This window comes from Arachis ipaensis, chromosome B09 (assembly GCF_000816755.2).
Source record: "Arachis ipaensis cultivar K30076 chromosome B09, Araip1.1, whole genome shotgun sequence".
In the NCBI taxonomy this organism is placed as follows: Eukaryota; Viridiplantae; Streptophyta; class Magnoliopsida; order Fabales; family Fabaceae; genus Arachis; species Arachis ipaensis.
In genome coordinates, this window is record NC_029793.2 from 5,215,054 (window position 1) to 5,240,421 (window position 25,368).

General features: G+C 36.5%; 3 protein-coding genes across 3 annotated transcripts; 1 reads left to right on the forward strand and 2 right to left on the reverse strand.

Moving 5' to 3' along the window:
- Nucleotides 2,704-7,095, reverse strand: LOC107615978 (probable LRR receptor-like serine/threonine-protein kinase At1g51880). The gene is made up of 13 exons (XM_016317989.2): nt 6,804-7,095; nt 6,178-6,721; nt 5,567-6,051; nt 5,339-5,471; nt 5,194-5,265; nt 5,029-5,103; nt 4,863-4,943; nt 4,478-4,656; nt 4,177-4,394; nt 3,908-4,034; nt 3,738-3,806; nt 3,471-3,660; nt 2,704-3,220 (listed from the first exon to the last, which is right to left on the reverse strand). Exons 1-13 carry the CDS (start codon nt 6,883-6,885, stop codon nt 2,818-2,820), a joined length of 2,658 nt encoding a protein of 885 aa, XP_016173475.1. The 5' UTR covers nt 6,886-7,095; the 3' UTR covers nt 2,704-2,817.
- On the reverse strand, nt 16,817-17,797 carry LOC107614788. Its single transcript, XM_016316921.1, has one exon. It carries the CDS (start codon nt 17,795-17,797, stop codon nt 16,817-16,819), a length of 981 nt encoding a protein of 326 aa, XP_016172407.1.
- On the forward strand, nt 23,214-24,659 carry LOC107614787. Its single transcript, XM_021111698.1, has 2 exons — nt 23,214-23,276; nt 23,757-24,659. Exons 1-2 carry the CDS (start codon nt 23,214-23,216, stop codon nt 24,657-24,659), a joined length of 966 nt encoding a protein of 321 aa, XP_020967357.1.

A 25,368-nucleotide genomic window follows, 5' to 3' on the forward strand; every position in this document is an offset into this window, starting at 1 on the left:
ATGTATTAGCATTTTTTATTTTCTCCCTAAACTCTATTTAAAAATATGTTATTGGTTAATAAATTTTTGTATACACAAGGTAAAACTCAAATTCTCTTTAATTAAACAATAGAGGTTGCAAAGCTTTTCTGATTGTTGTGCAAAGTAATTTGGCACAAATGGTTGACATTAAAAATAATTCAATAATTAAAGTCGAAAATTATATATGCATAAAACATACTAGGTTAAAAAAAATAAAAATGAGTTAGGTTTGGTGGTCAAGCTAATTTATGTTTGATACACAAATTTACTTAAAGAGTTAAAGTACAAAATTACTTTGAGTTTAAATTTATTTGAGGTCTAAGACTACTTGAAATCTAAAGTTATACCAATTATTTTAGGATTTTTTTCTATAAATAGAATTAATTTCAATAAACTAGAGCCAATATTATTTTTAAAATATTTTTTTTTCTACTAATGCCATGTTAGCAACATCGTTTACTTGGCAAAATATTAGAATCAACCACTCAATTTTTGCCAAATCAACTATTATTTTCAAATCACCAAAAAAAAAAATATAAAAAAATTTGTAATCAAATTTGTAACCTACAAAGACATTCAATCCATATCCATATATTTATTATATCTCACTGTTATAAACAATACAATATATTTATAACTCCAATAATTATTTTGTTAATTTCTATAAATAACTCATTAAATATAATAAACATTCATATTACAAATGTAATAATAATATCAATAATCATAATAAATTTTACGTTACAAATATTCAAATTCCATACTATTTGAACTACTTATATAAGTTTCTTATCACTATTCCTTCAAATGACATCAAATTTAGCACAAAAAATTTATTTCCTAACTACACAACATCTTAAACTTACTCAATGGAGCATCGTTATTTGGACAATATCACTAAACAAAAAGACAATTGATTTATCAAAATTCGCGTGGTTCATATATAAAAAATATTAACACCCACAAATGAAAAAGAGTCTTTTGGCTTAGAAATTATTATATTAGATGAAAAGGTACAAAACAAACATATTTATTATATTTTCAAATTGAATTTACGAAAAAATACTTTAATTACTTTTGCTTTAATTTTTATACTTTTTATATTATTTTATAATACTTTATATATAATTATATTTTAATATCGTTAAAATTATACTTCTTTTAATATGCTATTCATTGTTCTTTTTTAACTTATTATTAACTATGATTTACTAACACTGCAGGGAACACATCTTCATATAATTGTGAAGAGAAATATGATGAACAAATTCAAACATGTGTTACAAGAAGAAAAAGTCTATACTATAAAAAATTTAAAAATAGAAGATGCAAATAATAAACATTCATATTACAAATGTCATATAATATTATTAATCATAATAAATTTTACGTTACAAATATTCAAATTCCATACTATTTGAACTACTTATATAAGTCTCTTATTACTATTCCTTCAAATGATATCAAATTTAGCACAACAAAATTATTTCCGAACTACACAACATCTCAAACTTACTCAATGGAGCATCATTCTTTGGACAATATCACCAAACAAAAAGACAATTAGTTTATCAAAGTTCGCGTAGTTCATCTATGGGAAATATTAACACCCACAAATGAAGAAGAATCTCTTTGCTTAGAAATGATTATATTAGATGAAAAGGTACAAAACAAACATATTTATTATATTTTTAAATTGAATTTACAAAAAAATACTTTAATTATTTTTGTTTTTTATACTTTTTATATTATTTTATAATACTTTATATATAATTATATTTTAATATCGTTAAAATTATACTTCTTTTAATATGCTATTCATTGTTCTTTTTTAACTTATTATTAACTATGATTTACTAACACTGCAGGGAACACATCTTCATATAATTGTGAAGAGAAATATGATGAACAAATTCAAACATGTGTTACAAGAAGAAAAAGTCTATACTATAAAAAATTTAAAAATAGAAGATGCAAATGATTTGTATAGGCCAATTAAAGATACAATGAAAGCAAACTTTTTACTCACAACTGTGAAAGAAATTAAAGATCCAATTTCAAACATTCTTCAAGACTATTTTAAATTTGAATCATTTGAGACATTGTCTGACAGAGTGGGTCAAAGAAAAATACTAACAGATAATTTTATTTTATACTATTTTAATTATTCTTATTAAAAATAATTTATTCAAAAAAATCTACACATTTTTGTTCTTTTTATTGTAGATGTCATTGAAAAACTACATCAAGAAATTAAGAAGAAAGAAAACCATACAAATTCAAGACACATATTCAGAAGAAAAATATACATGTAAAGATGGAACAAACAATATAATAAAAAATGCATACAACTCAAAAATTTATAAATAATATACCTTTACAAGACCCTACGACAAAAAGAAGAAAGCAACAATTCTAACAATAACCAATAAAGAAAAAAAAAGGAAGACGAGCGCTACATACATAAAAAGACTAAGCCCATCAACTAAAACAAATGTAAAAATCAAATCACTAAATAAAAATATCGCTTTGTACAACTCCAACATCCAAATTTTTTGTACTATAAATTATTTTAAACAAAGCACCTTTCAAATTTAACTTTAGTTTACACATATTTAATTTAATTCTACAAAATATAGTCATTTTTAATATTTATTATATACTATTATTAATTTACCGTGCGCGGGTCTCATTCTAGTTAAAGTAAAGAAACAAGGAAACAAAAGAAAATGAAACACAATACAACTTAGAGTATTTCATTTTAAGCACTAGGATTAGGAAGGAATTATTTATTAACTATCTAGCTATGGGACTAATTTCAGTAACTGGATTCATGGTAACCAACTCATTTGAATCTTTGGCGCCAACATTTTTCCGAGCTGATTCCACCGCCAAACACTCCTTTAGCTCCACCAAAACATCTCTCATGTACGGCCTTTCTTTAGAACTAATGGAGACACATGCCATTGCTACTTCAACTGCTTTCCATGCAGAATAAATGTCGAAATCTCCTTCTAAGCTTGGGTCTACAATACGTTCTATGTCCCCTCTAGCAACCACAGAACCCACCCACTGACTTATGTGAGCATTGTTATGTGCTTTTGATGATGCTGCTGCTTCACCTGTGATTATCTTCAAAAGAACTACTCCAAAACTATACACATCACTTTTTTCAGTTAATTTATTTGATGTTTGGTACCTGCATCACCAATAATATAGTTTCGTTAATTTATAAAGGTCTTATAATAATTTCTTCAAACTCATGAAAATAACATAATTACAGAATAAAAAATAGTATAGAGACTTCATTGAAAAGAAAAAAAGTATAGAAACCTAATTATAAATTTGGTGAAACTATAGAGACCAACACAGTAATTAAAATTAAAATTAAATAATTCAAACCAAACTTTAAAAATAAAATTTAAACCAAAAGTAATTACAACACTTACTCTGGATCAAGGTAGCCAGGAGTTCCAGCAACCATAGTGGACACATGTGTGTCTCCACTGAAAATGAAGCTTTTGGAGAGGCCTAAATCCGCCAATTTTGCTTGAAAGTTTTCATTTAACAAAATGTTTGTACATTTTATATCTCTGTGGATTATAGGTGGCTTGCAACCACTATGCAGATATTCCAATCCTGACACAAGATTTTAGTACAAATTAAAGAAAATAGGATGAGATTGAAGAAAGTAGTTTGTTAGCTTTCTTGTTAACCTTGGGCTACATCCACTGCTATTTGGAGTCTGTCCTCCCAAGTTAAGAATTTTTTCCGGGTAGCTTTTCCTGCACAATTATGATTAAGTATTTTTAAAAGCCTGTATTTATAGCATAATTAAGTTAATTAAATCTAAATTAAACAAAACATAAGTAATTCAGATATACACCTGAAAGATGTTCATTGAGGTTCCCATTTGCCATATATTCATAGATGATCCCTATCTTGTCGTCTTCATTGCAGTATCCAATCAGAGAAGTCAGGTTTCTGTGGTGAACCCTCATAAAAAATTTAACCTGTAATTTATCTCATTTCAGTGTGTAAAAGAATTTGATTATTTGGTTGATTTAGTAGCGAATTTGTTTTTATACTTATTGAATATTTTGTATTGAGATTCAAGAAATATTAGATAACCAACATTTTTATTATCAAATTTACCTCTGCAAGAAATTCCTGATATCCTTGTACTGATGATTGCAAAAGCATCTTGACAGCTACTGGAATATTATCAATAATGCCATAGTAAACTGTTCCAAATCCACCTTTACCGAGGACTTTTTCGAAGTTATTGGTCATGTTAACAACTTCATCGAATGAATATTGTCGGCGCTTGGATTCCAAAGGATCACCAGATTCCATATGAATGTAGACATCATCTAATTTTAAGGTCAAAATGTGTGTCATGGTTAATTGTACTTAGAGGACTGTAAATTGTAGTTTGCAGTATTGTTTCTTTTACCTTTTAGCTCTCTCTTTTTAATGTGAATGATGTTAACTGCTGCAAGAACTACCAGTAGGAGCATCAAAAATGCAGAAACAGATGCTAGTATATAAATAACTGGATTGTTTTCCTTGCTTTTATCTTTTGTCTGTTGGTCACAAGGACCAGATTCACATAGATTTGGATTTTGCCCCAACCTAGCATCATTCAGTAACAAGAATCAAGTTAAAGTGAAAAACTACATTTAATTTGCAATCTCTATGGAGGTTCTTACTTTTAAGTTTCCATGTGTCAAAGTTGTATGATATGTGATACTACATAATTTGTAGAAATTCATGTAACTATGTAAATAACAGGTATTGCTGATTTAGGGTATCAAATTAAATAAGAGTAAGATGTATACCTAAGTGATAGTATACCTTCACTTGACTTTTGTAGAAGTGCATTTGGAATTAGACCTGTGAGGTTGTTATTCTGCAAGTTTCTACAAAAGAAAATGCTTCTTTATTTTTTCTGTAACAACGAAATCAATCATTTATATTAATGCAGAGAGTATGAAATAAACTTACAGGACTCTAAGCCATGGCAGGTTTTCTACCAGAAAAACAGGTATCTCCCCAATTAAGCTATTATTTGATAAATCCCTGACACAACAAACTCAAATCACTACAATCCAAGAGGAGGATAGGAAAAAACACAGAAAAATTCAATGAATTTGCATTGGAGTGACGCACAAGGACTCTAACTTATTAAGCTTGGAGATATAAACTGCTATGTATCCAGTGAGTCCTCTTGAAGATAAATTCCTGCATGAATTTCCAAATACATTATAAACGGTTCATTATACTTAACAAATCAAATCTATACATGCATACTTACAAGGATGTGATTCTTGGGGTGCCATTAAAATTACAATTTAGACCCTCCCACATGTATGCTACAGGAGCGCATGGATCACCTTGCCAATTTTGGGTCACCCTGTAAACTTTCTTGATATTTGTGATAGCATCAACTACCACAGATATTAGAGAGTTAACAATGAGGCTCATATATACAGAACTATAAGATTACTGATGACAATGAAAAGAATAATATTTTAGAACATACCATCATCTTGTTGAGTTTCTAATTGTGAGAAATCCTTAACTTGATAAATCTCAAGAGCATTGATGATGGGTGGAAGGGTAGAAGCTTCTGTCTTAACAAGAGAAATGTTATTATTCTTATAGAATACATTATTTGGAGATGGATCAAATATGGTATTTACAAAGTGACCGGGTCGAAGTAGATTATAAAAGTACTCTCCATTAAGGGTGATGTTGAATTCTCTAGTTTCATTTGGTGCCAGATTTTGAACCTCAGCAAAGTGCAGATAGAAATAGCACTGTTGCTGTGTAGTTACATTAAGTGTATCAAAGTAGAAATCTAAGGAGACACCATTAGCATTTCTTGGTGTAGCAGCAGTCCAGATTACTGAATTTGGCAGTTCATATTCGTTGGAAGGTAGATCATTGCTAATAGGGTTGTGTAGTTGTGTCCACTGGTCGTTGGAATAAGGCTCCCATAAACGATCATGAAAATCATCCATGTACCTGGATACCACAATTTTCTTACACTTTGTAACATTTATATAGGTTAATTATCAACAACTATAATAATCAAATATGTAGTAGAGGAATAATCAAATATCCATCCAAACAATACTAGCAAAATCTGACCTGTATGTTAGGTTGGTGAATGAACCAAAATCTAAACCAACCAAACGAGCCAATGTTGTAGCTCCGGAAGTTTTATAAACATTGTTAAAGTCCATATTCCTGAACTCTATGGCAGAAATAAAAGGAATCCCGTTGCCAGTGTTAACTAGACAGATGTGTACATAATTCAGTGTGGGAGTGTGCATCAGTTCTCTGTAACTGCTCTGTGATGCATTGGTTAGTTTCACTGTGTCCCACAAATTAGACCCGAGATGAATATCAAATTGTGGAAGCTCATTTAGACCGTCATAGTTTCCATACAGAAAACTTGCTCTGATTAAATATTTAGTGCCACTTATCACACTAATTTTGTAACAGTTTCTCATACCGTTGGGAAAGCTCCTCAGGTAACTAAACTGTTGTTGGTGAGTAATCTTATCTTCATTCGATACCATTTTGCTCACACCTGAATCAATGAAATTAGTATCTGAAATGTAATTAATTCCTGTGCTCTTCTCAGTATAGTCCTTTCCTTCGGGTAGCCCACAATCTATGCTAATGAATCCTGTGGCATACAAATAATATTGGTTTCAAATTGAGTTGTTTCAATTGACTGTTCAAATAATTAAATATTGGTAAGTATATACCTGATTGTAACTGGGTTTGAACCAGAAGCCCACTAGTTACAACCCCAAGCATCACAAAAAGCAAGTGCATTAACATTCTCATTATTTTTCGTTGTATTCTATTCTGCACCTTATAATGAGCGGGAGAGTAAAAAGAGTTCCATATATAATATGGTTGATAATGTTGAAGTATGAATTCGAGGTAATTTAAGGGGCAACGTAGTCAATTATGGTGTAGGATGTAGTTTAACTGTTTATGGCAAATTTAGAGCAAGGATATTTGTATATATCATTTTTTAAATATGTAATAAAAATAAGCACACTGCATATATATTTCACGTTACTGAGAAATTAAAGCCAGGCTTGTTTGAAAAGTATGTTTTACATTGTAGCTGAAGACTCAAGTCGCCAAGTCTTGGATTTTTCTTTTTCTCTGCAAATTTCAACCTCGAATTAATTAGTCTCTGAAATAAAAAAGTACTAATTTAGTTATCCATGATAGTAAACGGTGAAAATGTGATGTTCTTCTATCAATTCATCATGTAAACTTTAATGATGGTGTTTATATGTACCGTTACCTACTGTAATATGTTTATTTATGAAAGACCGTCATACAGATCCATAATAACTTTTGGAGTGAAACTTTATCTATTTTGGTAGGATTTGTGATAAACAGGGAACAGTTGATAAATATTATATAAATTCTCAAAAGATAATAAATGCTTCACGATCTAAAACTACATCGTTTCAGTGCTCATGTGGCAACAACGAAACATAATATATAGATAATTCCGTTTCGTTTTACAGCTTTGCACTATCCATTGATGGAAGAAGATACATGTCCACCGTTTGTTATCATGAAGAATATAATTGATAATTTTTTTTCTTCAAAAATTAATTAATCCTTAAAATCTTTAAAAATCTAATTATCACTTTACTCATAAATATATTTTTAAAAAATTTTGCCAAACTAAGTTTAAACTTTAAATGGTTGAGCCTTGGCTTTTTCTCTCTGTCATTTTCTTCTTTGCAACAAAAAGACCAAACTTGTATATGTTGTGAGTTGTGACTGATTGTTTGTATTGAAGAGAATATAAAGTTCTCATTAATATTATTATTCAACTGGTCAAAACTTAATTGGTCATGAATTAAATTTTTTTTAAAATTTATTATTAGCTAATGTCTGATAAATTATTACATGTATAAATTAAGATTTAAATTCTAACTTATTTTAAATAAGTAAATTAATCACTGAATCAACCCGATTAAATAGACCATTGTTTTGTATCAAAAGAAATATTTCCAAAAAGTTGTCATTTTTTCCAGCACGTAAGACAAGTATCGAAGCCCATGGTCCTATGTAGTCTAATTCATTGCATCTAGAGAATCAATCCTGCACCTCATGACAATCACAGCTGCCAATTCAACTGTTTTGGTAGTTATTGATACCAATTGGTTGATGAGGTAGACGAAGACGTAGCTTGGATAGTGATCATGGAGGATAGGTGCCAAGGTAGACGAAGACTTAACTAGAATAGTTATCGAGGACATTAACTTCGTGGCCTGGCTCTTTCATGTTGTTATTGCATTGCATGTCTCAGATTGGATTGTCCAACCCAAAACCTTGACCACAAAATTAAAAAAAATAATAATAATAAAGTAAAAATAAGCACATCGGATATATATTCCACGTTAGAGACAAACTAGAGCTAGATACTTAGATAGTTTGAAAGGTATGTATTATACTGTAGCTGATGATTGATGAAGACCTAGATTTTGCTGTAGACTTTGTAACAAAAGACCAAATTGTTATATATTGTCATTGATTATTGTTTTTATTGTGCTTCAATGGTTTATGGCATGATGGGACTATTTACAATATATATCAAAGCAATAAATTATTACCACAAAATAAATAATAAATAAATAATCCTACGAAGGAATAGTATAAAAGCGGACGTAGGATTTTTTTTTTTTCTCCTATTCCGGGTCGTCAACTTTAAAAATTGCATAGTAGTTGTAAAACATAGCTGTAATTTGTAATTTAATGCATGAGCATGACACTAAATTGTGATGTTTAATTCAGACACTCTCGAGTTTAATTTGTTGATAAATGAGGTGTTATTTGTTGATGTTACAGTACTCTTGGATCTCATCAAGCTAAGCTTATATTCAACCAGAGTAACTTGTATTTCCTGGTTCAACCATGGGCTTGATTTATGGCTGAACTCACAAATGGAACATCAAAGTGAATTTATCCATATACACATGCTATGCCTTCACATTCTCCTGTTTTAATGGAAGCCGAAGAGAGACACACTTTTGCTTCATGCAACTATGTATAAGTCATTGAAATGCTCATTGTGTAGCCTCTTTGGTGAAGACGGTGAGTGAATAGAGTTATTTCTAGGGTATCTTTTTTAATTTCCACCTTGAATTTGATATCTAATTGAAATTCAATTCAAAATTTACATTATATTATTCTTACTGGAATGTTAACTGTTTTTAGACCCTTTTTTTCTTATGTTCAGATGTTAACCATTTATGTTTTTACACTTTTTTGTCTTTTTCTCCCTATAATTACTCCCATTTTTTAAATTTGTATTTTCACAACCACCAATATAATTGTGAGTCTGTTATCATTTCTTATTATCCTGTCTCCTTACAAAAAGAAAATTGAATACCCTAAGGCTTCCACTCAGAAGGATCAAGGTAAGTTCTGGCCTCACTCTCACTGTATCAGATTTGACGTTATAGTGACGAATTTTTTATTTTAATAAATAAAATAAATATATTAATTACTGAATTAAATAATTTCAAAAATTATTACCAAAATCTGTCACCTTGTCATATCTTGTTTATATTATGAACGAGTTGAATTTACATGTGATATAAACTCATCTCGTTCACAGTATAAACGAGATATGAGCAACGTCAACTCGTGTACAGTGTAAATAGACGAGATACGTGTAAATAATTTTTCAACAACTATAAAAGGATGTCTAACTTTTGGGATTCTTCACATTCATTTCATATCTTTTTTTGTTCCGTTTTTTTCACAAAAAGAAGGCAATAATGACTAGTAATAACGTATACTATAATACTCCGAATTTTTTAAAATTAAATAATAAATTATTTATAATTTATTATTTTAATTAAAAAAATTATTAAGGGAATTGAAACAAAGATATATATATAATGACACCTATTAGCCTCTAATATTTTCATTTCCTTCATTCATAACTGTTCCGTTCGTACGTTGTCGAGGTATAGTAACTCCTTCTGCCCGCAACTGTGCTTGAGTGAGAGAGTTATACATCGGCTGAGTTGGAATACCGCGGCGGGAGCACCTGCAAAAAGCACTCCAACGCTCAAGTAAGAATGTGAATTATTAGAAAATAAGAGAAATAACTTAGAGTGAGTTCTGTGACCTGCCTTACTCCGAGGTTAGTTATGTGTTTATATAGGCGTCTTTAGTATGTTCGGTTATAGTATATCTCGGGATTCTCTGTGTCTTTCGAAGTTATCCTTAATGATAACGTTTTAAAATGTCAGTTATGTTCCGAGCTTTTCATAGCTCGTCCGGATTTGGTGGGTTTGTTGATATTTGATTTTGTTTTCTTCCGAGGTATTCGCTTGTTGTGTTGGCCGAGGTATTCGTTATGTATCATAGCCCCCAAGCTTGCTTTGTTGTAAGAAAACAAAGGTGAGCTTTAAAAAATTTTTTGTATACCTCGGCCGAAAATATGTCCTTGGAGGTGTTCCTTTTCCCCCGAGCTTGCCTTGGTTTTCTTGGGAAAAAGAATATGGAGCATTTAATTATCGCTTCGTTTCCCGCACTGGGGGAAATGATTGATGTGAAGTCGTAGCTCAGTTTTCGGAGTTATCTGAGCTGCTGGATGTTGATGTAATAATTGGACGGACAGGATGGGAACGGTTATCGAAAGATAAAAAATTGTTTCACTTCCCTCATTAGCTTATTACCTGGTTTGTCTTAAGTGAGCCCCCAATTTTACCTTGTTTGGTTTTGCACTTTGAGTTTTTCTGTGTTTAGAGAAAATGAGTGGAAAAGGTAAGTTTTGACGTTTTCTGGTCTTCTTCCTTTCTTCTCTGTTTTGTTGTTGTCTTATGGTAACGGAAAAAGGTAAGGTTGTGATTGTGGAAAGTGATCCTTGTAGTTGGGTCAGTGAGCAATTGAAGTGTTGTGTGTCATGTTTTCAAGATGTTGAGTCCGTGAAACTCTTAGGGTCAGATGTGTGGGTCAGGGATGGCTCTGGGGTAAGGATAGAGGTTTTGCCTTGTGGGGAGAGTGACCGTGTGTGTGAGAAGGTTGACAGTTGAGCTTATTTTTATCTTTATACCTGTTTGCTGACTGAGTTAGGTGTCCGGCTTCCGTTTTCTGATTTTCAATGCGGTGTCTTTAAGACCATGTTCGTTAAAATTAGAAGTGTGGAGGAGGAGTTTCCGTTTTACCTGAACCAATTTTTAGAAGAGAGGTTTCCAGTTTCTTGGTCTCTGGAGCCTGTTCAAGTGCTTGATGTCGATGATAGGGTGCTTGATGATGATATTGTTCTGGAATTTTTGTTAGAAATGTTGGAATCTAGTGGGCTTTTATCTGTGGCCGAGTTATTAAAGTGGAATTCGGATAAAGAAGCTATTTTGGACTATTTAGGTAATTAGTTTTGGTGTGGTTCTACTGTTGTTTCTGATGTTTGTTTTTTGCTATCTTGTTTGTAGCTGAAAAAGCCCCCACTATCACCACAGCTGGGCTGAAATAATTTTTTAGCCAGAGGAAGAAAAATGAGAAGGAGGGGTCGACGACAAATTTAGGCAAAGGTGGTGGTGCTGCAGCACAGACCGAGGTTAATCCTCGTCCAAAGAGGAAAAGGATAAAGGCTTGTGCTGAGGTGGTTGAGAGTAAAGAAGAGAACTCTCCTGCTTTGCCGATTGTGGAAGCTGTGTATGAATCTCAGAAGAGGCTTCACACCTACCGTGAAGATGATAATATGAGGTCTCTATGGTCGAGGTTCTTCCCTTTGCCACCCTTGCTGATGAGCTGTGCCGTTTCCCTAATGATTCGAAGATGATTGAAGAAGTTGGTCAGGCTGGAATCAGCCATTTCCTTCAGGTATCTTTATTCCATTGTTTGTGTTTGCCATATTTTCCATTCTTGGTCCATTGACTGATGCTTTCTATGGCAGGTTATTGAAGCTCAGATTGTTGCTATTGGGAGGGTTGAGGAGCTTGCTGTCGAGTCAGAGGTGAAGGACTCTGTTGATATTGCTGAGCTGTCTACTGCTGTTCAGGAGAAAGAAAAAATGATCGTTGAGCTCTCCTCATCTCTGAAAGGGAAGGAGAACGAGCTAGCTGAGGAAAAGTGCCTTCATTCGTTTGTTATCGAGGATAACAAGGTTCTGAAATATGATAATGGTCAGTTGGCGGCGCGAGTGAAGGAGTTAGAAAATGAAGTCTATGAGGCTTTTGCTCAGTGTTTCAAGCGAGCTGCTTCTCAGGTCCGGGTTCTGTTTCCTGAGGTTGATGTTGGTAAGCTTGACGCGACGAAGATCATTGTAAATGGAGAGCTGATTGATGATGAGGCTGACAAGCCAAGCGAAAGTTCTAGTATTGGTGATAAAATAGAATGAGGACTGTTAGTTTGTTAGTCTTTTGTAGATTTGATATTTTGATGTTTTTGGATATTGCCAAGGTTTTGGTTTTTGTTTCTTTATGCTGTTACCGACTATGTAGTTCGGTTATTATGACTTGTTCCGAGTANGAGTGGTATAGGAGTCACCATGGACTATGTTTTTTGGAAGTATTTGATTAAAGTAGTTATGTTATTGAAAGAATAGGATATGGCGTCCGGCCTCGTTAAAACCCCTTTTGAGTAAAACTCTGTTTTTTGTGGGGATAAAACCTCAAAATGGGAAAAAGAGTACCTTCATCCGCTTTGGCATACATTATGACTGATATTTCCTCAAAGAGGATACATTCCAGTTCCCTGGTATTTGATCTCCTAATAATGTCTCTAGTTGATATGCTCCCTTGCCGAGGACCCTATTAATTCGGAATGGGCCCTCCCAATTTGCTGCTAACTTCCCATGGGCTTGTGGCTTTCTTGCTTCCTTCGTTTTTCTGAGGACGAGCTCTCCCCTTTCGAATGTTCTGGGGATTACTTTTTTGTTGTGTCGCTTTTGCAAAAATTGTTTCATTGCTTGTTGCCTTATTGTTGCCATTTCTCTTTCTTCATCGATGAGATCTAGGTTGGTTGACCTTGCTTCGTTGTTTTTGCCTTAATCGTATAGTTCGGCTCTTAGGGTTGGCATTCCGATCTCTATAGGTATAAGAGCTTCTGCACCGTATACTAGTTTGAAAGGGGTCTCCCCAGTTGCAGACTGGACTGTTGTGTTGTAGCCCCATAGTACTTCTGGGACAAGGTCGGCCCATTCTCCTTTTACGTCGTCCAATTTCTTTTTTAAAGCCTGCAAAATAACTCGGTTAGCTAATTCTACCTGCCCATTTGTTTGGGAATGTTCGACCGAGCTAAAATGATGTTTTATATTGAAGTTTTGTAAGAAAGTTACGAGGTTATGATCTGTAAATTGTCTTCCATTTCTAGAGATTATTTCTCTTGGTATGCCATAGTGACATATTATGTTTTTCCAAAGGAAAGATCTCACCTTTTCGGATGTTATTCGTGCTAGAGGTTGTGCTTCAATCCATTTGGAAAAGTAGTCTATTGACACCAAAAGAAACTTTACCTGTCCTGGCGCTTTTGGGAAAGGGCCGAGGATATCTAATCCCCATCTGTCAAAAAGCCAGCTTACCTTCAGGGTGTGTAACTTCTCGGCGGGTGTTGTTGAGATTGTGGCGTGTTTTTGGCAATTGTCGCATGCTTTTACTTTGGCTATGCAGTCTTTCTTCATTGTAGGCCAATAATACCCTGTTCGTAGTATTTTGGCGGATAGTGTTCGGCCTCCTATATGGTTTTCGCACACTCCTTCGTGTGTCTCTGCCATCACTAGCTCGGCTTCATTCTTATTTATGCATATTAAGAGAGGTTGTGAGACTCTTCGTCTATATAGGTTGTCTCCGACTATTGTATAGTAGCTTGCTTTTCTTCAGAAAAGTTGTGGGTTTTGCTCCTCTCTTGGGATGATTCCTGTTTTGATATATTCGTGAAGTGGTGTTCTCCAATCTCTTACCTGTGTAATACTCAGTATACTATTTAGTTCGAAGCTCGGTTTGTCGATTAGTGTTAGTTGTAAAAGTGTTGGTGTGTGTAATTGTGGTCTTGTGGTAGCTAGCTTAGATAATATGTCAGCTCATGTATTTTGTTCTCTGTTTATGTGTACGATTTCAAATTTATCAAATTTTGAAATGAGATCCTTTGTTATGAGCCAATACCTCTCTAACAAAGGATCTTTTACCTGGAAGTCGCCTTTGATTTGTTGCACCACGAGTAGTGAGTCGTAGTATACAGTGAGACGAGGTATTTGTAGGTCGTTTGCCAGTTTTAGTCCAGCTAACAGAGCTTCGTATTCTGCCTGATTGTTGCTTGCTGTAAAGGAAAATTGTAGCGACTGTTCGGCTATGACTCTTTCTCCTTCCTTTAGTGTCACCCCTACTCCACTTCCTTCTCTGTTTGATGCGTCATCTACATATAGCTTTCAGCCTTGTTCTGCTTGTTTGTCTTTTGTTGTTAACTCGTAGATGAAATCAGCTAACAGCTGTAACCTTGGAGTTTTTCTTGGCTGGTATTGTATGTCGAATTCCGAAAGCTCAATGGACCACTTTATTAGGCATCCGGCTAACTCTGGTTTTGTTAGGATCTGCCTCAACGGATGGTCTGTTGTTACTATTATTGTGTGGCTTTGGAAGTATTGTCTCAATCTTCTTGCTGTGGTGACCAGTGTTAGTGCTAGCTGCTCTATTCTTGGGTATCTGGTTTCTGCTGGTTGTAGTATTCTGCTAATGAAGTAGACTGGGCATTTTGTTTTCCCTGTTTCAGAAACTAGTACCGAGCTGATTGCATGGTTAGAAACGGAAAGATATAAAAATAATGGTTTACCGAGCTCTGGCTTCTGGAGGATTGTTGGAGATGATAAAATTTGCTTAAGCTCGGTGAAGGACCGCTCACAAGTGTCTGACCAGTTGAATTTTTTGTTCTTAGAGATTGTCTGGAAGAAGTGATATGATCGGGTAGCTACTGCAGGTATGAATCGTGACAGCGCGGCTACCTTTTCTGCCAGTTATTGTACCTCCTTTATCGTTTTCGGGCTGTTCATTTTGATGATGGCCTCACATTTTTCTGGATTTGCTTCGATTCCCCGTGAGGTCAGCATAAAGCCAAGAAATTTTCCTCCTTGGACTCCGAGTGCACACTTTTCTGGGTTGAGTCTCATGTTATATGTTCGGATTTGTTTGAAGATTTCTTGCAGGTCGTCACAGTGTGATCCATGTGCCGAGGTTTTTACTACCATATCGTCTAAGTAGATCTCCATATTTCATCCTATTTGTTGTTGGAAGACTTTGTCCATCAGTCGCTGGTATGTTGCTCCTGCATTCTTAAGGCCAAATGGCATAACTTTGTAACAAAATTTCCGTGTTCTGTTATAAAAGCTGTTTTGCTTTGATCTTCTGGATGCATGAGGATCTGGTTATAACCAGAGTATGCATCCATGAAGCTTAGGCTTTTAAATCCAGAAGCATTATCTACTAGTTTATTAATGCAAGGTAAGGGGTAGGCATCTTTTGGACAAGCCTTATTTAAATTTGTAAAGTCGACGCACATGCACCATTTACCTGAGCTTTTCCTTACCATTACCACATTTGAGAGCCATGTGGTGAAGCGGAGTTCTTTGATGAAGCCGGCATTGAGGAGCTTCTTGGTCTCTTTAAGAGCTGCTTTCATTTTTTCAGTTCCGAGGTTCCTCTTCTTCTGGGCGATTGGTCTACTTGTTTTGTCTATGGCGAGCTTATGGCAGATTACATTTGGATCTATTCCTGGCATATCTACTGGTATCCAGGCGAATAGGTCGGCGTTGTCTTGCAGCACCCTTATTAACTTTGATCTCTCCTCTCCTTCTAATGCTCGGCCAATATAAGTGAATTGTTCGGCCTTTGTTGTCAGGGAATCTTTTGGAGTTCGTCTGTTGGTTGGGGTCTTTCTTGGAAGTCCTCTCTAGGATCCAATTCCGCGAGGGACAATACCTCGGATGTGGCATGAATTATTTTTGTCCCCTGGTTAGTCCTTGGTTCTATGCTGGTTTTCTTCAGGCTGGCGTTGTAACATTGCCGAGCTTGTTGTCGGTCTGAGTGTACCGTTGCTACTTTGTTGTTTTGTACCTGAAACTTAACATACAAGTGTAATGTAGATACTACCGCTCTGAAGTTATTCAGGGCGGGCCTTCCGAGAATGATGTTATAAGGACTAGGACAATCAACTATGAGATATTGGACATCAATAGTTTTTGCTAATGGGGGGTTGCCCATTGTTGTTTTTAGCCATATGTGTCCTTTTATTGGGACCCTTTCTCTGGAGAACCCAACCAGTTCTCCTAATGAGGGTTGCATGGCTTTTTCAGATCGTTGCATTTTTATGAAGGTTGAATAAAATAATACATCAGCACTACTACCTGGGTCCAAAAGGACCTTTCTTACCAATAACTCTCCTGTTTGGATGGAGATCACTACTGGGTCATCGAGGTTCGGGCCTGTTGAAGCTAGGTCGTCTTGATTAAAGGTTATCTCTGGCTCCGTTGTGTTGTGTTTTGTTGTAGGTATCGTTCCTTCGATTGCCAACATTGCTCGGTAACTTCTTTTTCGGGCCGAGCTTGTTTCGCCTCCTCCTGCGTATCCTCCTGATATGCAGTTTATGATTCCTCTAGGAGGGTCTGTTGTTGTCCATTTCCCTTTTTCTTTTTCCGTTGATCGTTTTTCTTGCTCCTTTTTGGTTTCCCTGCTTTTTTGCCCCTCGACATATTTGTCTAGGAGTCCTTGTCGAGCTAACCTCTCCAACAAGTCTTTGGCTATTACGTATTCGTCTGTTGTGTGTCCGTACTTCTGGTGGAAAGCACAGTGCTTGCTTCTGTCCATGAATCGTTTATCTTGATGACTTCCTGCTCTAGCGGGGGGCGGGGGGGTTTTACTATCTTGGCGTTGAGGATCTCCTTGATTATGTTCTCCCTTTTTGTATTGAATCTGGTGTAGGTGTCGAACTTTGGTGTGAGCTTGAAGGGTTTCTTTTGCTCTTTTTTGCTCAGCGGTTTGAATATCTTCTCTTCCCCTCTTCTTGTCGGCTGTTTGTCCATTTTTTGGGCTTCCCGAAGTTCCTCGATCTCCATCTGGCCTGCGGCCCTTTCCCGGAATTCCTCCAACGACTTGGGTTTGGTAATTGCAATTGTCTCTCTGAATTTTCCAGGTCTGAGGCCGGTCTTAAGTGCGTGTAGGTGGACTTTGGGGTCCAAGTCTAGGATTTCCATGGTGGCCTCGGCAAATCGGGTTAAGTAGTCTTTAAGACTTTCGTGTTGTCCTTGTTTGATCGTGCCGAGGTAGTCCGATCCGTGGACATATATCCTTGAGGCGGCGAAATAGTCGATGAAAGACCTTGCTAAGTCCTCGAAGGATGAAATTGAACCTACAGATAATTTAGAGAACCAAAGTAAAGCAGCACCATCAAGGCAAGTGGGAAAAAGATCGGCAAAGTATAGGTTCATTATTAGGCCGTTAAAGAACATCATAAACTGGAATTTTTTTATGTGAGCTCGGGGGTCACCAATCCCCTTATATGGTTCCAGGGAGTTAGGTGGCACGAAATTCTTCGGCATTTTGAAGTTGGTAATTTCTTCAGAGAAGGGGTTGTCTAGCGTCAGCTTTTCCTTTAGCAAGGTGATGCTTAAAGGATCTGTGTTTCCCAGGGCTGAGCTTTTAGAGCTACCTTCCTCGTGCTTTCCTGCATTATTCTGCGTGGAAAGCTCGGCAAGCCTTCGCACTTCTGCCTGGAGTTCGGCCATCTGGGCTAGAAGCTCGGCTTGGTTGAATTGTTGAGTCCGTTCTCAGTCATGTTTGGAAAGTCAAAATCCCTGCACAAAAGAAAAGAGCAAAGAGCAATGTAGGAGAAATAGTGGGGTTAGATTAATTCAGGGCCCCACGGTGGGCGACAAATGTTCCGTTCGTACGCTACCGAGGTATAGCAACTCCTTCTGCCCGCAACTGTGCTTGAGTGGGAGAGTTATACGTCGGCTGAGTTGGAACACCGCGGCGGGAGCACCTGCAAAAAGCACTCCGATGCTCAAGTAAGAATGTGAGTTATAAGAAAGTAAGAGAAATAACTTAGAGTGAGTTCTGTGACTTGCCTTACTCCGAGGTTAGCTATGTGTTTATATAGGCGACTTTAGTATGTTCGGTTATAGTATATCTCGGGATTCTCCGTGTCTTCCGAAGTTATCCTTAATGATAACGTTTTAAAATGTCAGTTATGTTCCGAGCTTTTCATAGCTCGTCCGGATTTGGTGGGTTTGTTGATATTTGATTTTTTTTTCTTCCAAGGTATTCGCTTGTTGTGTTGTCTGAGGTATTCGTTACGTATCAATAACCACCGAATGAACTTGCAAAAAAATAAGAAAGGGAGACCATGAGTGAGAGAGAGACCGAATGCATGCATGAGAAAATTGTGACCCACACCAAAAATTTCAGTTTCGATTTCTTATGATACGTAACTCCAATAAAAAATCTAATCCAATGAAAGTGTTCGTGTTTTCTTCTTCTACATGTTGGTGTCATTTTTGTTCGGTGGAAGTTGACGGTGGCATATAGCTCCCCTTCTCCTTGAGTTCGGCCAATTGGAGTTCTAGCAGGCACAGACGATTTTTGACATTCTCTTCTTCGACAGCTTGATTAGAAAACTTTTTCGAAGCCTCGAGTATTTTGATTTCACATGGAGGTAGGTTTTGGTAATTTATCATTGGTTAAATTGGTATTGGATAAGTGAATTGATGTTGTGATTGATTGTTGATTGAATTTGACTGAATTTATGTTAAATTTTTGTGATACATTGATATTTGTGATTAGTTTAGGGTTTGGTCGGTTTAAATGCAGCCAAAAACCGAATTATTTTGATGAATTTGGGGCTGGAATATTGTTGGTGATCAAGTAGAATTGGTAAAATTTGATGATGGCATTGAGATTTAATAAGAAATGAATTGATGAATTGATAACATGATTTAAGATATGAAAATGGTTTGATTTTGGAGGCAGTTTGATTTTTAATTAGTTGGATTTTATAAACGTTTTGATATTAGAAATGGTTTTGATTTATTGGAAATGATTTGAAAGAGTTTGAGAAATAGTTAGGATGGGACCCAAGAAGGGCGGCAAAAGTCCAAATTTTAGGGGAGATGCTGTCAAAGTTTTGTTACAAAATTTAAGACTTTGTTTGAAATGTTATTTAGAAAAATATTGGATTTGAGAAGTTATATTGTTTGATTTATTAAGAAAATACTTATGTTTCGAGTTTAATTTATTTAAGAAAAGTATATGTTTTGAGTTCGATTTATTTTGAAAAGAATTATTTTACAACTTTAAATTATTTTTAAAAAAAGTATTATGTTTTAAGGTTGATTTAAATATGAAAAGAGCTTATGTTTTGAACTTAACTTAAGAATTTCATTCGGAGGAGTTTTAGTGAACTTTAAGAGTATTTGAATTTTGATTGAATGATTTCGTTTTGCGACTTCTTGAAAAAAGTTAAAGATTTAGTTTTAAGGATGAAATTGAGATTGGTTTTGGTTTTTAAATTGGTTCAGAACTTCTAATTTGTATGATTTGATTTTGATTTGATATAGAAACTTTATTTGATTAAATTCAGTTTAAGAAAACAATGATTGTTAAGGATTTTTTTAATGAACGTCTACTACAGTAGAGCAGATAGAAAAGAAGGTATTAATTAAAGGGATCTCTACCACAGTAAAGTAGAGAGCAAAGATTGAAAAGAAATTGATTGATGTTAGGCCTAAGTGCTAAGTGTCTAGTGAGGACAGCGATGCGTAACGCTCACTTGATACTATAAAGACAACTTAGTGAGGACAGCGATGCGTAACGCTCACTGGAGACCAAAAGGAAGGTTTTCCCATGAGGACGGCAATATGTAACGCCGTAGAGGAGACGTTGGCTGAGATAAGGACGGCGGTACGAGACGCTTATCTCAGGACTAGTGTCGGGAATCGGGCAACAAACCGACACACGAGATCATGGCCTGTATAGGACTAGACATGCATCATACTTGTTTGTGCATACTTGTTTGTGATTGTATTTTCTATAATTGTGTGTGCTTGTGATTGGATTATGTGTTCTATGATTATTAAATTGGATTGAGCTTTGTTGACTGTTATTGCGGACTAAATATATATAAAATGAATATAAGTCTACACCCCGATCGTACTAAGAACTTCCCAGTTCTTACCCCCTATTTCCATCCATTTTCAGCTACAAGTGTGAGGTTTAGTGCGGAGCTACAGGAGCATAGAAGATTATATTTATGAGTTGAGTTGTTAGATTTTATTTTTCCCTCGTCATTTACTATTTTGGTTTTTAGAGGGGTAGGAATTGTATTTGAGGATCTTTGAGTAAGTCTATGTATATAATGCTACGTGAATATATATAATTTTGTGATTAAATGATTTAAAGTACTGATTCTTCATTTTCTTGGAGAAGGTTTCGGTTCGTATTTGCAAAGGCTCAATATTAAAATGATGAGTTTGGAAAACTCTAATTTAATTTTGATGATGAACAAACATTATTGAAATAATTACTTACAAAAATTATTAATTTGATTTTCATTACACATATGTTAACTAATAATTTTTTGTGATGCAGATTTTGATTTTGCCAAAAATAAAATTCTGATGCAAGCCCAATTATATTCAGCTTTGGTTTAATATGAATGAATTGTTTATTGTGTTACATGGGCCAGAATTGAGTTATTATTGCTACAAGCCCAAAATGAATGCTTTCCTATTTGCTCAATGCTTGATCCAAATTTCATCAGGAAAGCAAATGTTAATATTGGGTCAGAAATTAAAAGTTGTTGCAACTAAGCCCAATTTCACATTTGATGAGAGTTCCTCATGCAAGATCCGAAACCAAATGGAAAAAGAACTTCCAACGGATCCAAGCATTTCACCATGTGATGGATTCCAAAATTTATTACATTGTCATTTATTGCATGGGAACTATGAGAGAGAAAACAAAACTTTTGATTTGATTGTAGCACTTATGGCTACACGCTACTCAGCAAGGAAAGAATCAATTCATTTAATCTCATTCTCTTTCCTAAATCAATGCTTTTCACATATCTCTCTTCTCTCTCTATTTTCTTCTCTTCTTCGGTTATTACACAGGAAACAATGGATGCCATGGAAGCTACATTGAGCCACCGAAGTGAAGAAAGAGCAAGCTACAAGACCATCACAATGATGGCAAGAAAACATACTAAAATAAAAATGAGCTGTGGCTGAGATTGTCACCAAATATGGATAGATTTTGTGAGGTAATCTTGGGTTCTTCATGCTCAAAAAGAAGGAAGTAGATTCGGCCAGCAAGGTGAGATTCTTGGAGGCATGGCTTGTCTTTGATTCTGCTCAACCACCACAGGAAGTAGCTAGAGTGGCGAAGTGATGGTAGAGGCAGAGATTGAAGCAGATGAAGTCATCATCATCATGAAGCATCAAGGGCCAGAAATCCATCTTGGAGAGCAAGCCAAGGATGGAGAGCTCGGATTGATGAAGAGTGATGACCAAGGAAGGACTAGAGGTAATTGCATGTTGGATATTGCATGGTTATCTCTTCTCTCTCTGTGTGGCCGAACCGGTTTCTTAAAGGAAGAAGAAGTTGACTTGGGTTTTTTGGCTTCAAGTGTGGAGGCTTCCCTCTTCTATAAAAAGAGTGAACAACCACTGTTTGGAGCAAGGAGTTAGAAGTAAGCAGTGAGAGTGCAAGGCACAGGATTCTCAGAACTACCTAAGCTTACAGATTTTCTTCTCCTTCAATGTATTCTGTTTAGTATTTTTCTGTTTAATTTTGTCATGTCTTGAGTCTCATGGAAAAAGGCAAACTATGAGGTTTGTATGAAAAAGCCATAGAGCAAAAAAAGGCAGAGAGTGCAAAATTAAAAGAAAAAGCCATAGATGTCTTAGAGTTCCTTTGTTCATCTATGTTGTGTTTCATGATTCTGTGGGAATCCCCTTGTAAGTTGGGTTAGCACTTTACAGATTGTAATCAGGAAGATTATAGTGAAATTCCATCATGTTTGTGATGGAGACTGGATGTAGGCTGCACTGCACTTAGCAGCTGAACCAGGATATATCTGGGTGTAACTTTCTCTCTTTCCTACTCCATTTTTGTTTCTACTGCACAGGAGCAAAAACCAAAATATCTCGTGCCAAGGAATGAGACAAAAAGAAAAGTCTCGTGCCAACTGACGAGATAAAAATAAAAGTCTCGTGGCTTGGGATGAGACAAAAATCCAGAAGTCTCCTAAAAGTTTTTTTTAAGGCCAGCAAGTATTACAAAGCAAAAAAGGGGGCTAAGATTCAACCCCCTTCTCTTAGCCACTGAAACCATCATAAAATAAAAATAGTATAAAATAAAAAGGTTTAGAGGTAAGTAACGCCTGAACTTTTAGTACGATCATGAGGGGTTAAAAGTTAGGGTGTTACATATACATAGTTGTGTGTCTTTACCCCAATTGTCATATGAGAAATGGTGACAATGGGGTGAAATTTGAGTGTGAGAATCCGATTCTTTTGCAGACCCAGCATGTAAGTTCGTTGTCTGAGTTAAAGAGTTTGATATTGAGAAATCTTAGGGGCACCGAAACGAGGGAGGTCGGAAGAGTGGGCTATAGGTTGTTGCCATCGCTGGGTAATAATGGAGTGTTCCGGTTTTGACTATTTCGGCTTATAGGGGACGAGCATGTGCGACTGATATTCGACATCCATGGGAGAATCATGACGGAGCAAGTGATGGAGCTTTCTGCCGAGGTTAGAGATGTTGGTGGTGGTAGTTCTGTACATTCAACCTACGTACAGGATGACTGACCTCTCACACCACCACCCATTTATGTCTTTATTCCAGTGGAGGACATGGAGTTGGGTGAGGAAGACTCTGATGAGGAGTACATTGCCGATAATGGCGACAGTGATTCTTCCGAGGGGGGTGACGATGAGGAGTTTGTACCGGAGACGCCCGCTCAGGCAGCTGTGCACTATGTTTTGCCTCCCCCTACCCAATTCTGACGCTATCCGATGTAACAAGTCACTATCATACGTTGGATTTGGACGCCATGCACGAGAGAACTCCGTTTTTCAGCATGGTGGAGGAGGATTAAAACCTAGACGGTGGGGTAGATTTTCGGGTCGGCCACAGATTCAAATGTCGAGAGCAGTGATTCAGGGTGTGAAGAACTACAGTATTCGCCGGAGTGCAGAGTACCGGGTAATCGAATCCGACAGACTGAAGTACTATGTGCAATGTCGTCAAGCTGCAAACGGCTGTCCATGGAGTCTCTGTGTTGCCCTTCGATAGAACCTCGGATACTGGTGAGTTCAAGATTCATTGAGGCGTACTTAGTAGTTCATGGTTTCCATAGATAACATATTTTCGATGCATGACACCTAAACATCGCTATTTTATTTCGTCATGGAGGTCCGGAGGGTTGGAGAAGTTCACAGTTGTTTAGCACCCACCATGTCCTAGGACCACCGACAGTTGGATAGCAATCTCATCTGTAAGGTCATCTTGTCGTTGATACAGTCAAACCCCTCCGTCAACATCTCTGTCCTGCAAGGTGCGGTCCAACAAAGCTATCACTTCAAATCCTCCCACAGAAAGGTGTGGATGGGGAAGTAGAAGGCAATTTCTCAGATCTACGGGGACTGGGAGGAGTCATACAACAAAGTGCTAAAACTACTTCAGGCACTGCAGAGTAGCTTCCCTGGGACTATTTGTGAGCTATGGGTCGCACCGTACTACGATGGGCACCAACTGTTACGCGATTGTAGCATGTTCGATAAAGTATTTTGGACTTTTCCATCCTGTGTCGAGGCTTTCAAGCATTGCAAGCCATTTGTTTTCGTTAACGGCACGCATCTGTATGGCAGATATAGTGGGGTGTTACTTATAGCGGTGGCACAAGATGGCAACAACAATATCCTACCTATTGGTTTTGCCATTGTGAAGTCTGAGAGTACCAAGTCGTGGTCCTTCTTCCTAACTAATCTGAGATTCCATGTCACCCAACAGGAAGGTCTGCTGGTTATCTCTGACAGATCGCAGGCTATTATGGCCGCACTTAGTGCCGATGATAGTGGTTGGCATCCTCCGAAGGCGTTTCACGCTTACTGTATTAGACACATGACCGCTAATTTCATGACTCATTTTAAGTCGGCCGAGGGCAAGAGATATCTTATAAACACTGCTTACAGTCCAAGCAAGGATGTGTATGAGTGGTATATTGATGCCTTGAAAGGAATTTCTCCAGCGATGATGGACTGGGCTGGTCGTTTCAACAAAGAGATATGGCTCCAACACTGCGACAGTGGTAGGCGGTTTGGTCACATGACTACCAATCTGTCCGAATGCATCAATGACGTCCTAAAGGGTACACGATACTTGCCGATTTTTGCCATCGTACGCATAATATACGAACGATTGCAGAAGTTGTTCGTCACAAAGGGCAGGGAGGCACAGTCACAGCTGGCTGCTGGAAAACGCTTCTCCCAGAAGCTGCTGACAGCCATTGAGAAGAATAGAGAAGGCATCCCGAAGATGTGTGTTACTCATTGTGATAGGCGGGCTACTGTTTTTGTCGTGGAGTAGTTGGAGCCGTTCGAGGGTTGGTCGCAAGGTTCATTTCGTGTCCGTCTTTCAGCGGGTACATGTGACTGCGGTCTCTTTCAGTCTCTCCACTACCTGTGCCGCCATGCCCTTGCCAGATGTGCCACTGCTAGCATTGAGTGGACCCCTTATGTTCATTCAGTTTATAGACAGGAGGCAGTCTTTAAGGTGTACGAGATGGAGTTTCCACCGATCCCAGATGAGTCTCTGTGGCCAGAGTGGTATTGGAGGTTGCTGCATCCTAACCCACTCATGCGGCGGAAGGCGACTGGGAGACCCGTGTCGACTAGATTCCGAGGTGATATGGATGAGGTAGAGCGACAGCAGAAGCGATGTAACCTCTGCAGGCAAGTCAGTCACACCAGACGAGATTGTCCTAATCAACCCATGGAGGATTCTTAGTGTAGATTGTACTTTTAGGATTTGTCCATCCATTTCATTGTAGTAGTTTGTTCATCTTGTTATTTCCTTTTGTTGTACTTGTAATGTTATGGTATGTCATCTTTTTATTTCCATTGTAGTACCTGTTATGTTATGTCAGGTTGTTGTTAACGTACGATCTAGTTTATTTAAGTACCCGCTTATAGTTTTGCACTCTTATGAAATATAATTCGTAACATAGGAAATATAATGCAAAAGGAATATAACAGCGCTAAGTCTATAAACAAAGCACATATACATAACAAACAAC

What these genes read in the sequence shown, in the direction of transcription:
- LOC107615978 (XM_016317989.2), bottom strand. Translation starts at nt 6,885, where the DNA reads ATGAGAATGTTAATGCACTTGCTTTTTGTGATGCTTGGGGTTGTAACT. An exon ending in TCAAACCCAGTTACAATCAG is followed by an intron (nt 6,722 to 6,803) that starts GTATATACTTAC and finishes TGTATGCCACAG; the next exon opens with GATTCATTAGCATAGATTGT. An exon ending in CCTCAATGAACATCTTTCAG is followed by an intron (nt 3,807 to 3,907) that starts GTGTATATCTGA and finishes ATAATTGTGCAG; the next exon opens with GAAAAGCTACCCGGAAAAAA.
- LOC107614788 (XM_016316921.1), bottom strand. Translation starts at nt 17,797, where the DNA reads ATGGCCGAACTCCAGGCAGAAGTGCGAAGGCTTGCCGAGCTTTCCACG.
- LOC107614787 (XM_021111698.1), top strand. Translation starts at nt 23,214, where the DNA reads ATGTCGAGAGCAGTGATTCAGGGTGTGAAGAACTACAGTATTCGCCGG. An exon ending in GCCGGAGTGCAGAGTACCGG is followed by an intron (nt 23,277 to 23,756) that starts GTAATCGAATCC and finishes AAACTACTTCAG; the next exon opens with GCACTGCAGAGTAGCTTCCC.